General features: G+C 36.0%; 2 protein-coding genes across 2 annotated transcripts; both read left to right on the top strand.

Annotated features, from left to right (window-relative positions):
- The first annotated feature begins 5,899 nt into the window (after nt 1-5,899).
- LOC131951218 (cytochrome P450 2J2-like) lies at nt 5,900-9,212 on the top strand. The gene is made up of 2 exons (XM_059313559.1): nt 5,900-5,985; nt 7,001-9,212. Exon 2 carries the CDS (start codon nt 7,009-7,011, stop codon nt 8,509-8,511), a length of 1,503 nt encoding a protein of 500 aa, XP_059169542.1. The 5' UTR covers nt 5,900-5,985; nt 7,001-7,008; the 3' UTR covers nt 8,512-9,212.
- A 3,225-nt stretch (nt 9,213-12,437) lies between these two features.
- On the top strand, nt 12,438-15,197 carry LOC131951217 (cytochrome P450 2J4-like). Its single transcript, XM_059313558.1, has 2 exons — nt 12,438-12,534; nt 13,462-15,197. Exon 2 carries the CDS (start codon nt 13,470-13,472, stop codon nt 14,967-14,969), a length of 1,500 nt encoding a protein of 499 aa, XP_059169541.1. The 5' UTR covers nt 12,438-12,534; nt 13,462-13,469; the 3' UTR covers nt 14,970-15,197.
- The last annotated feature ends 996 nt before the right edge of the window (nt 15,198-16,193 follow it).

The raw sequence follows: 16,193 nt of genomic DNA, 5'->3' as shown, positions 1-16,193 counted from the left end.
GGTGATTATATAGTATAATATAATATGTAAAGGACAAAATGGTCAAAGTAATTAGGAAGGGGGTGGTCTCGACAACCCATTATGTTATCCAAATCTGAATTAACATTTTAACAAAAATTGGTTAACGCACTCAAAAATAAAAGTGCACATTCTAATTATCTAATTCAGGGGTCTCCAAACTACGGCCCGCGGGCCAGATGCGGCCCGCGATGTCCTCTCATCCGGCCCGCGGAGATCTTTTTGTCCACGGAAAAAAACGTTTGTTGGAGATGGCTGAGGAACTTTGCCTAGAAAAATCAAAGATATGCCTGGAAGAAACTGGCCCCCAAACTGAAATTTGATAGTTAATGCGGCCCTCGGACTGAAAAGTTTGGAGACCCCTGATCTAATTAATAGCAGACCTAGTGAAGTAAAATTTGTAATGACCTTTACCATAATCAAACTATTTCTGCGGATCATGACCTACCCATGACAACGGATGCCCTTATGAAAGTCTGGAGCAAATAAAATTTTGAAACCTGAAAATTGTTATATATAAAGTGTGAACAGAAAAAAAACGATTCTCGCAGCTCAAAAAACTCAAATTCACCAATTCCAGACTAAGAGGAAAACGTTATAGTTTGACATTTTTGAATTGTTACTGTTTCTAAAGAAAAATTAACGGAGCAGGCAGGTCTGCCATAAATAAGCACATACTACTTGATTGTTGGGATCGAGCATAATCCACGGATACATACAGCTACAGGCCCATTTCATCTGGGGACAGCCGACTTTCTTAAATATCGCAACGTGAATAGCAAGGATCTAGGCAAAATGAATTTTTTTTTACATTTTGTGTTAAATTATTTATGTAAGATTATTATTAGAATGTTATATATACTAACACGCACACACACACACACATATATATATATATATATATATATATATATATATATATATATATATATATATATATATATATATATATATATATAATGTATTGTTACGACCACCACCTGCTTTATCACCTGTTAGACCGGGTCTGACCCGTAGGTGGGGGTGGGGGGGGGGGGATGGCCACCTTACTCTCTTTCACCAGCCGGTGTGGCCAGAAACTGACCATAACTTAGCGGGTGGGGGGTGGTGAACCAGAGCCTGTCATGTCAGTTTTGATTAATGCCTGACACGCTGGTTAGCAGTCAGGACTGACCGTGGGATGACTAGGGCGTCATTTTGTGATTGATGGCTGGGGAACATTCTCATATTTCTTCTTCTTCTTCTTCTTCGTTCTTAATTTTAGTGTTGGAAGGGATTGAGCTTTTGCCGACTCGACCACGCCTCCATCACAATTAAGGGGGTAGGCTCCAGAAAAAAAACAACTTCTTAATTAAAAGCTTTTATTGATTCATTTCTGTATATCTAAGTTAGGGTACTTGAAGGAAAATATTTCCATTCATCAGGGACTCTTTTGAAAATATGGTTGCCATGGCAACGGCGGCCATTTTGAAAAAAAAATCCTTTTCTGGAGTTCTAAAATTTCATAAACTAACATAAATACCGGCTATATAACCATTGATCCTTCTTGTACTAACGCGAATAGAGTCAGCTGGCTAGTTTTTGTAACAGAAAACACTCTAGAAATTTTTTTTTTTTTAATTTTCAAAATTTGGTGTGACGAAATTCCAATGAAAATAATGCTAAATTCCATAGAATTTCACCAAAATGTTTTTTGAAAATTTGAAAAAAATATGTCTAGCTGTTTTTCGGTTACAAAAATTAGCCAGCTGGCTCTATTGGTGTTAGTACAATAAAGAGCAATGATTATATGGGCGGTTTATATGTTACTTTAGGAAATTTTAGAACTCCACATAGGTAGTTTTTTCCAAGATGGCCGCCGTTTCCATGGCAACCATATTTTCAGAAGAGTCCCTGGTACATCCAAATATTTTTCCTTAAGTACCCTAACTTATACATACACAAATAAATGTAAAAGGCTTTTTAATTAAAAAGTTTTTTTCCCCGTTTTTTCCGGAGCCTATCCCGTGTCAACTGGTTATGCGCCATTTCAGACTGCTTTTCTTTTTGGATTTGCTTCCATAGCCTTTGTCCAACCAAGAACAAACTACAAGGCAGCAGTTGTTTGATTTTGGAGTTGTCTCTATAAGAGGAGTGGCTGTCCCCAGCTAACGAGCTTCATCTGCCCGGGGGTTCGAACTAGCGACTTTTCGGTTCAGCAACCATGAGCTTTACCGACTCGACCACGCCGACCCCATTCTCATATTTGATGATGACGATTGTGGTCGGCGCGGTCGAGTCGGTAAAGCTCATGGTTGCATATGCAACGTGTATAATAGGGAAGGGACATTTCGTTAGATACGAATGAGGAGGATATATGTTGGTAGACCGTTTGTCTTCGGGCACAAAGGTTTGTTCTCTTCTCTGAAGGACGTCCCTGAGTTCACCCAGCTCTAAATGGTACCTGACTTACGTTAGGTAAACAAAGACCGCTGAGCATAATGCAGTTCATACTATCCCTTCATATGGTGGCGTGATTTAAAACATATCAACTCTACTTCCTCGGGCATGTCTTGGGCATGAACGGGAAAAGATGATGATGAATAGAATAATGGTGTCTTTTGTTATAAGCAATGTCAGAAGGTACAGTGTAGTCTAAAATGGCTTACTCATTAATGGCTGCTTGGGATTAAAGTAATAATGAACGCAAAATAATCAGGGGCGGAACTACAGTGCCGCCAGACCCCACAATGCGGAGGAGGGGGCACGCCGTTTAGGGGCCCACAGCCGAACATAAACAATTTTTTTATAAAGATGTAATTTTCTTGTATTTTTTACCTGATTGTTGTTTCGTAAAGAGTATACTGTAGCTGCGGTTGGATTACATTTATTCTACAGACACCACCCCACGCTCTTGTATATTCTTTTTCCCTTTGTTCTTAAACCATTGTGAAAGCCGAGTCCTCTTTCTCCTACACTCAAACAAGCTGTTGTCGGCAACATTCTTTTTAAAAAAATAAAAGTCCATTGCTAGAGAGGGCGCTAGATATAGCAACGAGTTTTTCTTCTTTAAAGCGTTGAAAAGGGGCCCACAATCAATTGTGATTTTACAATGTAAAATGTTTGTTGTATAGGTAGAACTAAATTTTTTTTACTTTCCTGTATTAGACAAATATTTTTGTTTTTTAAATCGATTTACCTATTTTTGTTTTACAAAATTTGTGATAGTAAACGTGTATGATTTGAATTCTTTCCCTTGAGTAATTTACAATAGGCTTTAGAAAAAGTAGTTGAGACCATCCCAGCTTCGGTACTGATGGATAGAAGCACATCGGCGCTTTGTTGTCCCTGTTAAGTTTCTTTACAGACCTCCCCCTCCTCGCTCTTAGCCTTACAAGTAGCCAATAGATACATGAATAGTGTCTGATAAAATGTGAGAAGTGTGGAAAGTACAGCTAGGTATTTCGCAAACCGATCAGGCCAGAAATGAGCGGTGAACGGAAAAAAAGTCACAGGAAAAAAAAAACACAGAAAAAAAGTCACAGTGGAAAAATTTTACCGGGAATAAAAGTCACAGAAATAAAGTCACAGAAAAAAAGTCACACAAATCTTTTTAGAAATATTTTTTATTAATTTGTTAAGAATTGTAAAATTGTGTATGGTTATTGTTGTGGGTTGTATTTTTTTATAACATAAATTATTTATAGACGTTAAAAGCATTATGATTCCTAACAGTTGTAAGTAAAAATACTCTAAGATAATTAACACAACAATCTCAACTTTTGTTACGTATTTAGTTAAATACGCGGTAGAAAAGTTAATTATAAAAGAAATGGTGCGCGGACCTTTGACCACAGGTGCTTTGACCATAGGGGGTTTGACCATAGGGGGTTTGACCACAGCGGAGCTTTGACCATAGGGGCTTTGACCATAGGGGGTTTGACCACAGCGGGCCTTTGACCATAGCGGTGCTTTGACCATAGGGGGTTTGATCATAGGGGGTTTGACCATAGGGGGTTTGACCACATGTGTTTTCTCAGCAGAGGGTCTTTGATCACAGGTGGTCTATCAACTGGTGTTTGATCACAAGCGCTTTGTCCGGCTTTGATCATAAGTGTGATACAATTAACACGATTTTATACATGTTTCCTGAGAGTACGTTAATAGAAATTAACATGTATTTAAAAAAAACCAAGAACTATATTTTAGTCTCCACATAAAGGCTGGTAATAGGCCTCATAGATTTATTTTAAATATAAATGAAACACAAATAATGCGACATATAACAAGTTTCACAAGTTTCACAAATAAATAATGAAGATGTACTTGAAAATACATAGCATATATAAAGGAATCAGCTCTCCTATAATCACAAGATCTTGTGCAACTATTGAAGCTTTGCACTTACAAGTGCGATTCTTCGTACACCGCCAAACGCGTGACCCGTCCAGGCGTTCTCTGTGTAGCCAAAACTCGTGGCCACGATACAACAAAGTTATTTTACCTTTTTTCGACGTGCTATACTCTCCAAGATTCTCCATGGTTTTTACATAGAGTAGTTTAGATGACTTGTATTTATACATGATGATTTAACATATTATTACATCATGTCGAAATTTAAAATATAATTTAGCAACTTTTAAAATAAATCCTTACCATATATGGACAGCATTGGACAAACCACCTGAGATCAAAGACCCTATGTGGACAAACCACCTGAGATCAAAGACCCTATGTGGACAAACCACCTGAGATCAAAGACCCTATGTGGACAAACCACCTGAGATCAAAGACCCTATGTGGACAAACCACCTGAGATCAAAGACCCTATGTGGACAAACCACCTGAGATCAAAGACCCTATGTGGACAAACCACCTGAGATCAAAGACCCTATGTGGACAAAACACCTATGATCAAAGCCGGACGCAGCGCTTGTGATCAAACACCAGTTGATAGACCACCTGTGATCAAAGACCCTCTGCTGAGAAAACACCTGTGGTCAAAACCCCTATGGTCAAACCTCCTATGATCAAACCCCCTATGGTCAAAGCACCGCTATGGTCAAAGGCCCGCTGTGGTCAAACCCCCTATGGTCAAAGCCCCTATGGTCAAAGCTCCGCTGTGGTCAAACCCTCTATGGTCAAACCCCCTATGGTCAAAGCACCTGTGGTCAAAGGTCCTAGGACCGTTGTGGGCAGCAAGTCAGATGAACTTACCATTTCACGGTAATTTAATATTAGTATTAAAAAAAAACACTATGAAAAACGTGGACTTTGGAGCATTCTATTAAATGCTACTAATCTTAAGTTTAAAATAATTACAATCTACATACTTCATAATAAATATTTTTAGATGAATTATAAAAATTCCTATGCGTATACAGCCTACACACATTACATTACATTTAATTAATCCTAAGTTAATTAGCACTCTCTAAATACTTAATACATAAAAGTATTAACAAATATCATGCAAATACATATTTGTGACTTTTTTTTTCCTGTGACTTTTTTTCCTGTGACTTTTTTTCCTGTGACTTTTTTTCCTGTGACTTGTTTCTGTTTTTTTTTTTCCTGTGTATTTTTTTTCCTGTGACTTTTTTTCCTACATCAATTTACAACAGGCTTTAGGAAAAGTAGTAGAGATACTACTGATGGATAGAAGCACATCGGCGCTTTGTTTTCCCTGTTAAGTTTCTTTACAGACCTCCCCCCCCCCCTCTACGCTAAAAAACATTTGCGGGGTTGCCCTTTTTTTCTAGTTTCGCCACTGCTAATAATACACTTAGACAGTCATAAATTGTTACAGTTTCTCACCCGACCTTCCAGTGCAAGCAAGTCAGACACAGCCAGCAAACCATGACCCACTTTACAACATGCACAGACCACGTCAGTTCTGGCTGCAAAACTGATTCAGTCGACACAGTGCAGGCCTACCGGGCCACAGTGCAGCAGAAGATTTCAGTTTGGTGGACAGCAAGGAGAAAGGTAATGGTAATTAACCTTATATTTACACATGGTTGTTTAATTTTGCTTCAGCATAGTGATCAATACTTTTTTAATGATACTTTATTAAGGAAAATGTTTAATAAAAGTTGTATATATATATATATATATATATATATATATATATATATATATATATATATATATATATATAGATGAGTTTTTTTATAGGCTTATATGCTTTTGAATAAGCTAATTTAAGTTGCACAAAAACAGTTTTTATTCTCAAACATTTTGATGGTCATCTGATTTGTAATGGAACTAAGTTCACGTTACACAACACATTTCCACTTTGTGACTTTTGGACAATACAGTTCTAAGCAGACTCTACGATGATAAAAACAGCCTAATTAAGTTATATGAAGATTTAGTTTTTCAACAAGCTGCCTACAAACGTGTGCTAGGCACCTGAATACACTGGCACTGTCTGTTGCTAGCGTGGTTTGGAGTGCACTTAATCGATAAAACACCTCAGGACTAAGTGTATTTCTCGTTGAGTAGACACAGTACTTAGGGACCCCGCAGTACTTCTAGATATGCTCGGTGCTATATTGTATTCTATTCGTTCTCCAAGTATCCGAACCTATAATGTGCTTTTAAGTTTTCCTGCATAAATTAAGACACATTCCTGGGTAAGATCAGAGGCGTAGCGAGGGGGGGGGGGGCGGGGGGGACACATGTCCCCGGGCGCCGACCTTAGGGGGGGGGCGCCAAATTGGAAGTTTGATGGGGAGGGTGCAAACCAAAAGTTCGAGGGGGGGGGGGGGGTGCAAATCGAAAGTTTGACGGGGGGGGGGGTGCAAATGAAAAGTTCGAGGTGGGGTGCAAATCAAAAGTTTGAGGGGGGGGGGGTGCAAACCAAAAGTTCGACGGGGGGGTGCAAAGTTTGTCCCCGGTCGCCGGGAAGGGTCGCTACGCCTCTGGGTAAGATAATTGGAGCTCAAATATTTGTGCTCTTTTTAGTGCTTTTTTAATGTTAATTTTTGTCAATCCTCAGGTCCAAAGATGCTAGCTGAATTATTTTCAACGTTTACTCCATTAAACTGGATAATATTTTCATCTCTTCTACTTTTCACCATTATCTGGTGGCGCAGCAGAGCTAAGAACCTACCACCATCTCCAGGCATTAGCTTGCCAATTATTGGCCACTTGTATATGTTAGATGCTAAAAATTCCAGAAAACAGTTCCAAGAATGGAGTGAAAAAATTGGTCACGTGTTCAGTTTTCGTATGGGGGCAAAAGATTTTGTTTTCATTAATGATTATGAGCTGATAAAAAAGTTGACCATTAAACAGGCTGACACGTTGACGGGAAGAACAACTGTTGATTTACTAGGTGTCCACGTACCCACGAGAAACAATGGACTTGTCTTTTCGTCAGGCCCACTATGGAAGGAACAAAGAGCAGTGGCGTTGACCATCCTAAGAAATCTCGGCATGGGGAAAAACATACTCGCTGATAAAATTTCCGAGGAGGTTTCTGTATATCTGAAAGAGTTGTCTTCGTTGAATGGCGAACCGTCTGACATTAAAACACTGACAAACATGAGCGTTTCAAATGTCATTTGTTCTGTGATTTTCGGCCAAAGATTTCAATTTGATGACCCGCAATTTAAGAAAATCGTAGGTCTCTTTAATTTATTGTTGGAATACAGCACGTCTGTGAATATTATTAACATTATACCTTCTCTGATATATTTGCCTTTTGATTTCTTCGGAGCGAAAAAGTTATTGAATACGATACATGAGGTTCAAAGAAACAGCGAATTCATGGTTGAAAAAATCGGGAAAAAATTGGATCCTGAAAATGTTGATAATTTTATCGTGGCATACATTCAAGAGATGAAGAAAAAACAAAAATCCGGCCAGCCGACACATTTAAGTTATGAAAACTTAGCTCGGTGTATTGATGATCTTTTTATCGCAGGGACTGAGACAACAAGTACAACAATCTTATGGTGTCTGCTGTACTCCATTCATCATCCAGACCAACAAGAGAAAGTTTACCAGGAAATTTTAGAGAAGGTTGGAACAGAACGAACCCCTAATATGATGGACAGACAGAACTTGAAATACTTGAATGCTTTTATCATGGAAACACAGAGAATCGCTAACATTGCGCCACTTGTCCTTTATGAGTGCATGGCTGATACAAATTTCGAAACATACACCATACCAAAAGGGACGCAAATTATTTCAAATCTTGACTCCGTGTTAAGGAACAAAAAAATTTGGGGAGATCCGGAAAATTTCCGACCGGAAAGATTTATTGAAGTTGATGGCAGCCTCCAAACTCCTGACGAGTTTATTCCATTTTCTGTGGGTCGCAGAGTTTGTCTAGGCGAGTCTCTGGCCAAGATGGAACTTTACCTCTACATGGCGTCTTTGTTTCAGAAGTTCAAGTTCCTGCCTGAAGATGAGAACAATTTACCTTCACTACAGGACACCGTTGGTATCACATCACCACCCCTTCCCTACCGCATCCGAGTAATTCAGAGACTGCATTAATTTCGTGTAGTAAAGCCAGAACTACATCCCTATAGCTTTACACGTTTTTACAAGTTTGTACTGTCGTTGCAGTATATTGTTTTGGAAAACTTTGAGATTTAAGAATACGTAAACATCATGCTTTTTTTAAATCTCGCCAACACTACGGAAATATATTGATCGACCTTAACTTGATTTTATACAAACAATGCACATTACTTAAAAATAGTTCATTTTGTAATCTCTTTATCTATTCATTTTATACAAATATTTTGCATGATATTTATATTACATGCACTAAATATGTCTTTATTACAGTGTATGGGATGATTAATATAGGTAACACACAGCTAAACTGTTTACCGTTAAATAAAGCTTTAATCTACACAAATATATAATATAGTGAGCACTTTCGATGACAGAATGTTTTGTATACGATAGTTGTTCACCGTCTGTAAATACAGTCAGGCATCTGGGGAGTGAGAGTTTAGCAAACAATGTTATTTCCTATATAATCACTTTTTTATCCACATTAAATTAATCAAGGAAAAAGCAAAAAATTACAAACAAGCTTATTGATTTTTATTGATTTAATGTTACCAATCAAGTTGAAGGCCTGTTTATGTAGATTTTTAAATAGCTTTATTTAAAGATATTTTTAATGAGCATACATTAGAGATTGAAATATGTCAAGATTATTTTAATAAATATGGAAAATAAAGTTTTGCTGTTTTATTCATTCTTTACGTTTAAGTTTTTTGTTTTGTTTTTTTCTTATCTCAACGTATATTATAAATGCACGGCTTTAAATTGTGGGTCTTCACTTCAAGGATCACTCAAATTCGTAACAAGTAGCAGTTTTTAGCTAGTGACGTGACCTAATTAATAACCTATTCTGGTTTGAGCACTAGTGACCTAATTAATAACCTGATCTGGTTAGAGCACTAGTGACCTAATTAATAACCTGTTCCGGTTAGAGCACTAGTGACCTAATTAATAACCTGATCTGGTTAGAGCACTAGTGACCTAATTAATAACCTGTTCCGGTTAGAGCACTAGTGACCTAATTAATAACCTGTTCTGGTTAGAGCACTAGTGACCTACTTAATAGCCTGTCCTAATTAGAGCACTAGTGACCTAATTAATAACCTGTTGTGGTTAGAGCACTAGTGACCTAATTAATAACCTGTTCTGGTTAGAGCACTAGTGACCTAATTAATAACCTGTTCTGGTTAGAGCACTAGTGACCTAATTAATAACCTGTTCTGGTTAGAACACTAGTGATCTAATTAATGACATGCCCTGATTTGAGCACTAGTGACCTAATGTATGTTACATTAAAATATAAAATGGGGGGGGGGGGAGGGGCTCTGTTGATTAGGATGATGTGGAGAATTAATAAAAACTGTTTGAAGACGCTGTTTTAAAAGAAATAAGAGAAACAAGTTATATATTGACAATCATTCTACGTATTCGTCCATCTAAATTCTCCATTTTTGCAACAAAATTAAAATATTTTCAATGATGCATGAATATTAACAAAGGTTTGTGATAAAATTGAATGAGCATTGCAAATCTTCATTGAGTTTGATGTAGCAGTAATGTGTGTATAATAAAGGGGGAAAACTGATACTGTTTTGAAATCGGGCAGCTTTTTTTCCTTCTCGTTGTTATTGCCCTTTGTACATTTGTCTAAATAAAAGTGTAGAAGATTTAAATTAGGAGTTGTTGTTGTTTTTTTTTTTTGGAAACAAAGCAACATAAGATTTGTGAATTGGGTTATTCTTTACTGTAATTATAAACAAAAGTATTTGTTATAGTGGCATGCAGAACATAAACACATAAATAAATAATTTGTTACTATCAGGTAGGCTTTTGTCTACAACAAGGAATACAATAAAATTTAAGATAAGCATTAAGATCTCATTATTGATATGTAATGAGACAAATGTTAATGATCAATTTAATTAAGAAGCATTTAAGGTGACATGGTGGGTGGAAGGTAATTAAGATTTTAAAATAAATAAAATAGTGTTGAAGTTTTCATCATTTATTAACTGAGACTGTAGAAACAGGGACTACATTGAGGGGGGGGGGTGGGAGTAAGATTTATCGAAGTGAGGCAAAGAAAAGGGATCGTATGTCAAATAGGGTGTGTGGGAACGTGGGGGTGGGTCGAGACGATTGGGCAGACGTGGCACCAGAATGGTCGTGTGTGTCCTACATATAGTGGTGTTTCTATTTATAGCGCATGTGTTTATGTGTTATGCTTGTCGAGACCTCTGTAAAAATTCAAGTCACGCGTCTGTCGAGTGAATTGTTAATTGTCGTATTCTGCACTCTTTCTGCTTATCCACATTTCTTGTCCATATTTAGTTAAAGTTCATGTTTTCTCTATAGGGATTTCGTTTAAGGTTATAGATATGTCAATGTTAACGGTTCGTTTAACATATATAAAAACATATTTATATAAGTATAAATATATATATATATGTATATATATATATATATATATATATATATATATATATATACATATATATATATATATATATATATATATATATATATATACATATATATATATATATATATATATATATATATATATATATATATATATATATATATATATATATATATATATATATATATGTGTGTATGTATATGTAAATTGTGTTCACGGAAGTTTTAAATCTTGAATGCAAACCACGTAAATATGAGTAAGGAAATTGACAAAAACAGTTCCGATCGTCGCTACTGATCGAGTTCTACTGAAATCAGTGGCGTATCGAGGTCGGGTGTCACCCGGTGCGGCACATAATGGTGTCACCCCCCCCCCCCCCCCCCAGAGGCGTAGCGACCCTTCCCGGGGACAAACTTTCCAATTTTCGATTTGCAACCCCCCCCCCCCTCAAACTTTCGACTTGCCCCCCTCTCAAACTTTCGATTTGCACCCCCCCCCTCACGTTTTTTTTGCTATTTTTTGCCTTGGTGTCACCCCACTAAATGGTGTCACCCGGTGCGGTCCGCAGACCCCCCCCCCCCCCCCGCTACGCCTCTGACTGAAATCTAACAGTGTCATGTTGTTTCGTCTATCTCCCCTCTCGCTATCTCTTCTCTTTTTCATCTCTTTCCTTATTCTCATCTTTCTCTTCCTCAACTCGTATTCTCTCATGACCAAACTCCCTCTTTTCTCCCGGCTATTTTTTTTTTCTCTTTCTTCCCTCTTTTTCCTATCTATCTCCTTACTTCTCCACTCTCTCACATACTTTCTCCCTGCTAAACACCTAGTCCACAGCCACGATTTTGAATTCGTCACGGTACTTGATGTAAACAATGCGATTGGTCAAGGATGTACGAGTGTAGGTTTCATAAACGTGACCTCCATCAGTGGCGAAGCCAGGATCGTCTCAAGGGGGATGTTCCAATTTTTATCCGGGGACAAACTTTCGATTTGCACCACCCCCCCCCTCATACTTTATATATATATATATACCGAGGGGTCTATGGGGGGGGTTATGACCCCCCCCCCTACCCCCCCCTGCCTACGCCACTGACCTCCATAACTATTTCAAGAGTTATTTTTAATTTATCGTCATGAAATAGAAAATTGTAATAAGGTTATAGGTAGTATTTAAACAATTATAAATTAAAAATGTGAATACATTGCTTTATTGTGTCAAGATTTTTTTTTTCAATGGTCATTTTGTTTTAGCTCGAGTTAAAAATAATATTTGTTGACAGGCGAAGTGTAAATATGATGTTTTTTTCTGGGAATGTTCTGGTATGTTTTTTAAACTTAATGGATGTGAAGTAGGTCACCGTGGCCTCATTTTCGCTTGTTTACGCCTTACTGGTTAGAAAAATACGGATTTAAGTGTCTCTGTTAGCTTATATCGTATTTAAAAAGAAAAGGTCTTTTAAAGGTTTTAGAATACTTGACAGAGACCTAAGAGCTAGCGAGTGCTCGCTGTTGGATCAGTGAATTATTTTCTATTATATGATGTAGATCAACTTGCTCCAGTGTTCTAGGCTCCCAACGTGAGTTTAACTTCATTATTACTATTCAACTGTAATCTTTTGTACATTTTTTGCACTACCACGGAAAAAATCAGTTTCAGATAGTGTAGGGTATCGACTTAAAAAAACGGAATGAAAAGGCATTGGAAACTGATTTAGAGCTACTGGTTGTTTTTAGAAACTTGAATGTACTTGTTAATTTATATGCTATTTTAAATTAATAAACACTATAAACACAAAAAAGAAACATAGAACTTTTATAACAGTAATATTTTATAATATACTAAACATTAAAAAGTAAAACAAACTTACTAAAAGTACTTTTCCTGTTCTTGAAATATCTGTTCTTTTTATTGTTTATATACAAAACGGTTTTTCTTAGCTTAAATATATCTCTATAACATTTTTTAAAAACAATTTTGCAACCAGTGCTTTTACTAAAGAAAGAAACTGTTTCGTTTTATTTTTATTTCAGTAAATCTAAAGGATATTATTAGAATTGTGATCTTAACTGCCCTTCGGTAACTTTAAATGAATTACATTGTATATTAATAAAATATGATAAAAATAGCCGTGGTACAATCATAACTGAAGAAATATGCTTACATATTATAATGGTTCATAACAAGATTAGTATTAAGGTCTAGATTATTTATATTTATGTAGTTAACGAAACAAAGTATAAACAGAAATATCGATTTAATGTTATCGAACTAAATCATCTGTCTGCATGAATAAATAAGTACTCAAAAATACCAGACCGTTTATTAACATTATCTAGCAAGGGCTTTTTTGTTAATAAGAAGTTATTTTATATAAATAGTTCAAGCAGAATAAAATTCACTACTACATATATATGTCGCATATTTTTAAAAAATGAGCTTTTTCTTTTATTGTATTTTATGTTATATTTGTGTTATACTTGTATTAATTATTTCGTTTCCCCAGTTTAGAAAATGCTATCGACCAACATATTTTCAACAGTAGTATTATCACCATGGGTTTTCGCCATCACTGTATTTATCCTGATCGTGTTTAAATGGACAAGAAAATCAAAGAATTTACCGCCTTCCCCTGGCATTAGTCTACCAATTATCGGCCACCTGTATTTGTTAGACGCCAAGAACTCCAGAAAACAATTTAAGGAATGGAGCCAAAAACTAGGCCCAGTGTTTAGTCTAGAAATGGGACAAAACTCCTACGTTTTTGTGAATAGTTTAGAGCTGTTGAAAAAAGTTACGATCAAGCAAGCAGACACGCTGACGGGAAGAACAACGATTGACTTACAATCTGCTCATGTTCCCTCCAGAAACAATGGACTTTTGTTCTCGGCAGGTCCGCTATGGAAGGAACAAAGAGCAGTGGCGTTGACCATCCTAAGAAATCTCGGCATGGGGAAAAATATACTCGCTGAGAAAATTTCCGAGGAGGTTTCTGTGTATCTGAAAGAGTTGTCTTTGTTAAAAGACGAACCGTCTGACATTAAAAAACTGACAAACATGAGCGTTTCAAATGTGATTTGTTCAATTATATTCGGCCAACGATTTGACTTTGGTGACTTGCAGTTTCAGAAAATTGTTGGTAACTTTAAACTATTGGTAGAATATAGTGCTGCAGTCAATATTGTAAATATTATACCTTCACTTATATATTTGCCTTTTGACTTCTTTGGAACAAAACGATTATTACAAATTTTAAAAGAATTTCAAAGAAACAGTGATTTTATGGTTGATAAAATAGCAAATGAATTCAACCCTGAAATTAGTGATAATTTTATCGTGGCATACATTCAAGAAATGAAGAAAAAAGAAAAATCCGGCCAGCCGACACATTTAAGTTATGAAAACTTAGCTCGGTGTATTGATGATCTTTTTATCGCAGGGACTGAGACAACAAGTACAACAATCTTATGGTGTCTGCTGTACTCCATTCATCATCCAGACCAACAAGAGAAAGTTTACCAGGAAATTTTAGAGAAGGTTGGAACAGAACGAGCACCTAACATGATGGACAAACAGAACTTGAAATACTTGAATGCTTTCATCATGGAAACACAGAGAATCGCCAGTGTGGTCCCGGTTATTGTTTACGAGTGTATGGCTAATACAACGTTTGAAACTTTCACGATTCCAAAAGGCACGCAAATCGCGTTTAATTTTGACTCGGTATTAAAAGATCAAAAAATTTGGGGGGATCCGGAATCTTTCCGACCGGAAAGATTTTTTGATGTTGATGGTAATATCCAAACTCCTGACGAGTTTATTCCATTTTCTGTGGGTCGCAGAGCGTGTCCTGGTGAGTCCTTGGCCAAGATGGAACTGTACCTGTACATGGCGTCTTTGTTCCAGAAGTTCAAGTTCCTACCAGAAGATGAGAACAATTTACCCTTACTTCAAGACACCATTGGTATTGTTTCTGCACCACTTCCATTCCGTATCAGACTCACAACACGATAACATTAGTGGTGTCTTTTAGAAACAAAAGCAACTGTATATTTTGAACTTAATTTCCAAATGTACAATTATTTTCTACTGCATTTATATTGGGCAATACATAATTTATTTTGCTTAAACAATGGATATTTTTTAATTTACATTAATTGTATTCTTTTCTACGTTGTGTTCATGGAGATTTGTATTGGCAATATTCATGTTAATAGAGTGAGTATAACATTTTTCATTAATTCTGACAACTGTTAATTAAACATTTTAAAATACAAGTTCTAGTGTTTAAAAATGTTTAAGAAAATAAAGTAGTTGTTGCATTAATTCAGTAGTTTTTAATTTTTTGTATTTTCCTGTAGTATAACGGTTTATTATAAAAATCTATACATTATGCAATGCTCTGAAAAGTTTCCGTACTTGCCTAAGATAATGCGATTTCTTATGAAAATACCACGAGTTTTAAGCGTCTATTTAAAAAAAAAGACATGAAATAACAGTCTCAATGTTTGGTTGACTAACAACTTTTTGAACAATCAATTTAAAAAAAAATCTTAAATACGTTAAAAAAAGGAGGTGTGGTCGGGCTAGTGAAGCTCATGGTTGCTGAACCGAAAGTCCCAAGTTCAAAACTCGGGCAGATTCCATTCGTTCGCAATCATCTTGGAGAGGAAACTTTAAAATCAAACAACTGCTGCCTTGTTAATTTTCTTGGACTGACAAAAACTATGGAATCAAATGTAGGACGAAAAGCAGTCTGAAATATGAGCCGACGACCTAAACGCCCTAGAGTAATCTGACGCGTAATACTGAATTGTTTTGGAGGAAATCTCTCTAACACTACTTTTAAGAACGAAGAAGAATAAATAAATTGCTCCTAACAAATATTCATTTTCAATTCTATAAAGTGTATTTAAAATTAATTTTCATTGTTATCAATGTATATTTTAACTATGATTAAAAATATTGGTATCTAATCACTGAATAATATTTTTTTTCATAAGTTTAGGATAACTTTTTGTCGTATATAAGCATAAGATACTAATTACAAAGAAAATTACTTCTTTGATATTAGTTTCTGCACAATAATTTAATCAAAATAATATCTAAAAAAACACTTTAATTAACATAATGAAAATGAATAATGTATTTTAAGAAAATAACCTGAAAAGATTTTTTTTTGAAGAATACATCATTTATTAAGGGCTGGTTTAAAAAATATTTTGTGATGATAACAAA

This window comes from Physella acuta, unplaced genomic scaffold (genome assembly GCF_028476545.2).
Source record: "Physella acuta isolate Inbredline_101_S28 unplaced genomic scaffold, ASM2847654v3 ptg000804l, whole genome shotgun sequence".
NCBI lineage: Eukaryota > Metazoa > Mollusca > Gastropoda > Physidae > Physella > Physella acuta.
The sequence above is the reverse complement of the archived record's forward strand: the minus strand, read 5'-3'. Positions and strand labels throughout refer to the sequence as shown.

What these genes read in the sequence shown, in the direction of transcription:
- LOC131951218 (XM_059313559.1), top strand. Translation starts at nt 7,009, where the DNA reads ATGCTAGCTGAATTATTTTCAACGTTTACTCCATTAAACTGGATAATA.
- LOC131951217 (XM_059313558.1), top strand. Translation starts at nt 13,470, where the DNA reads ATGCTATCGACCAACATATTTTCAACAGTAGTATTATCACCATGGGTT.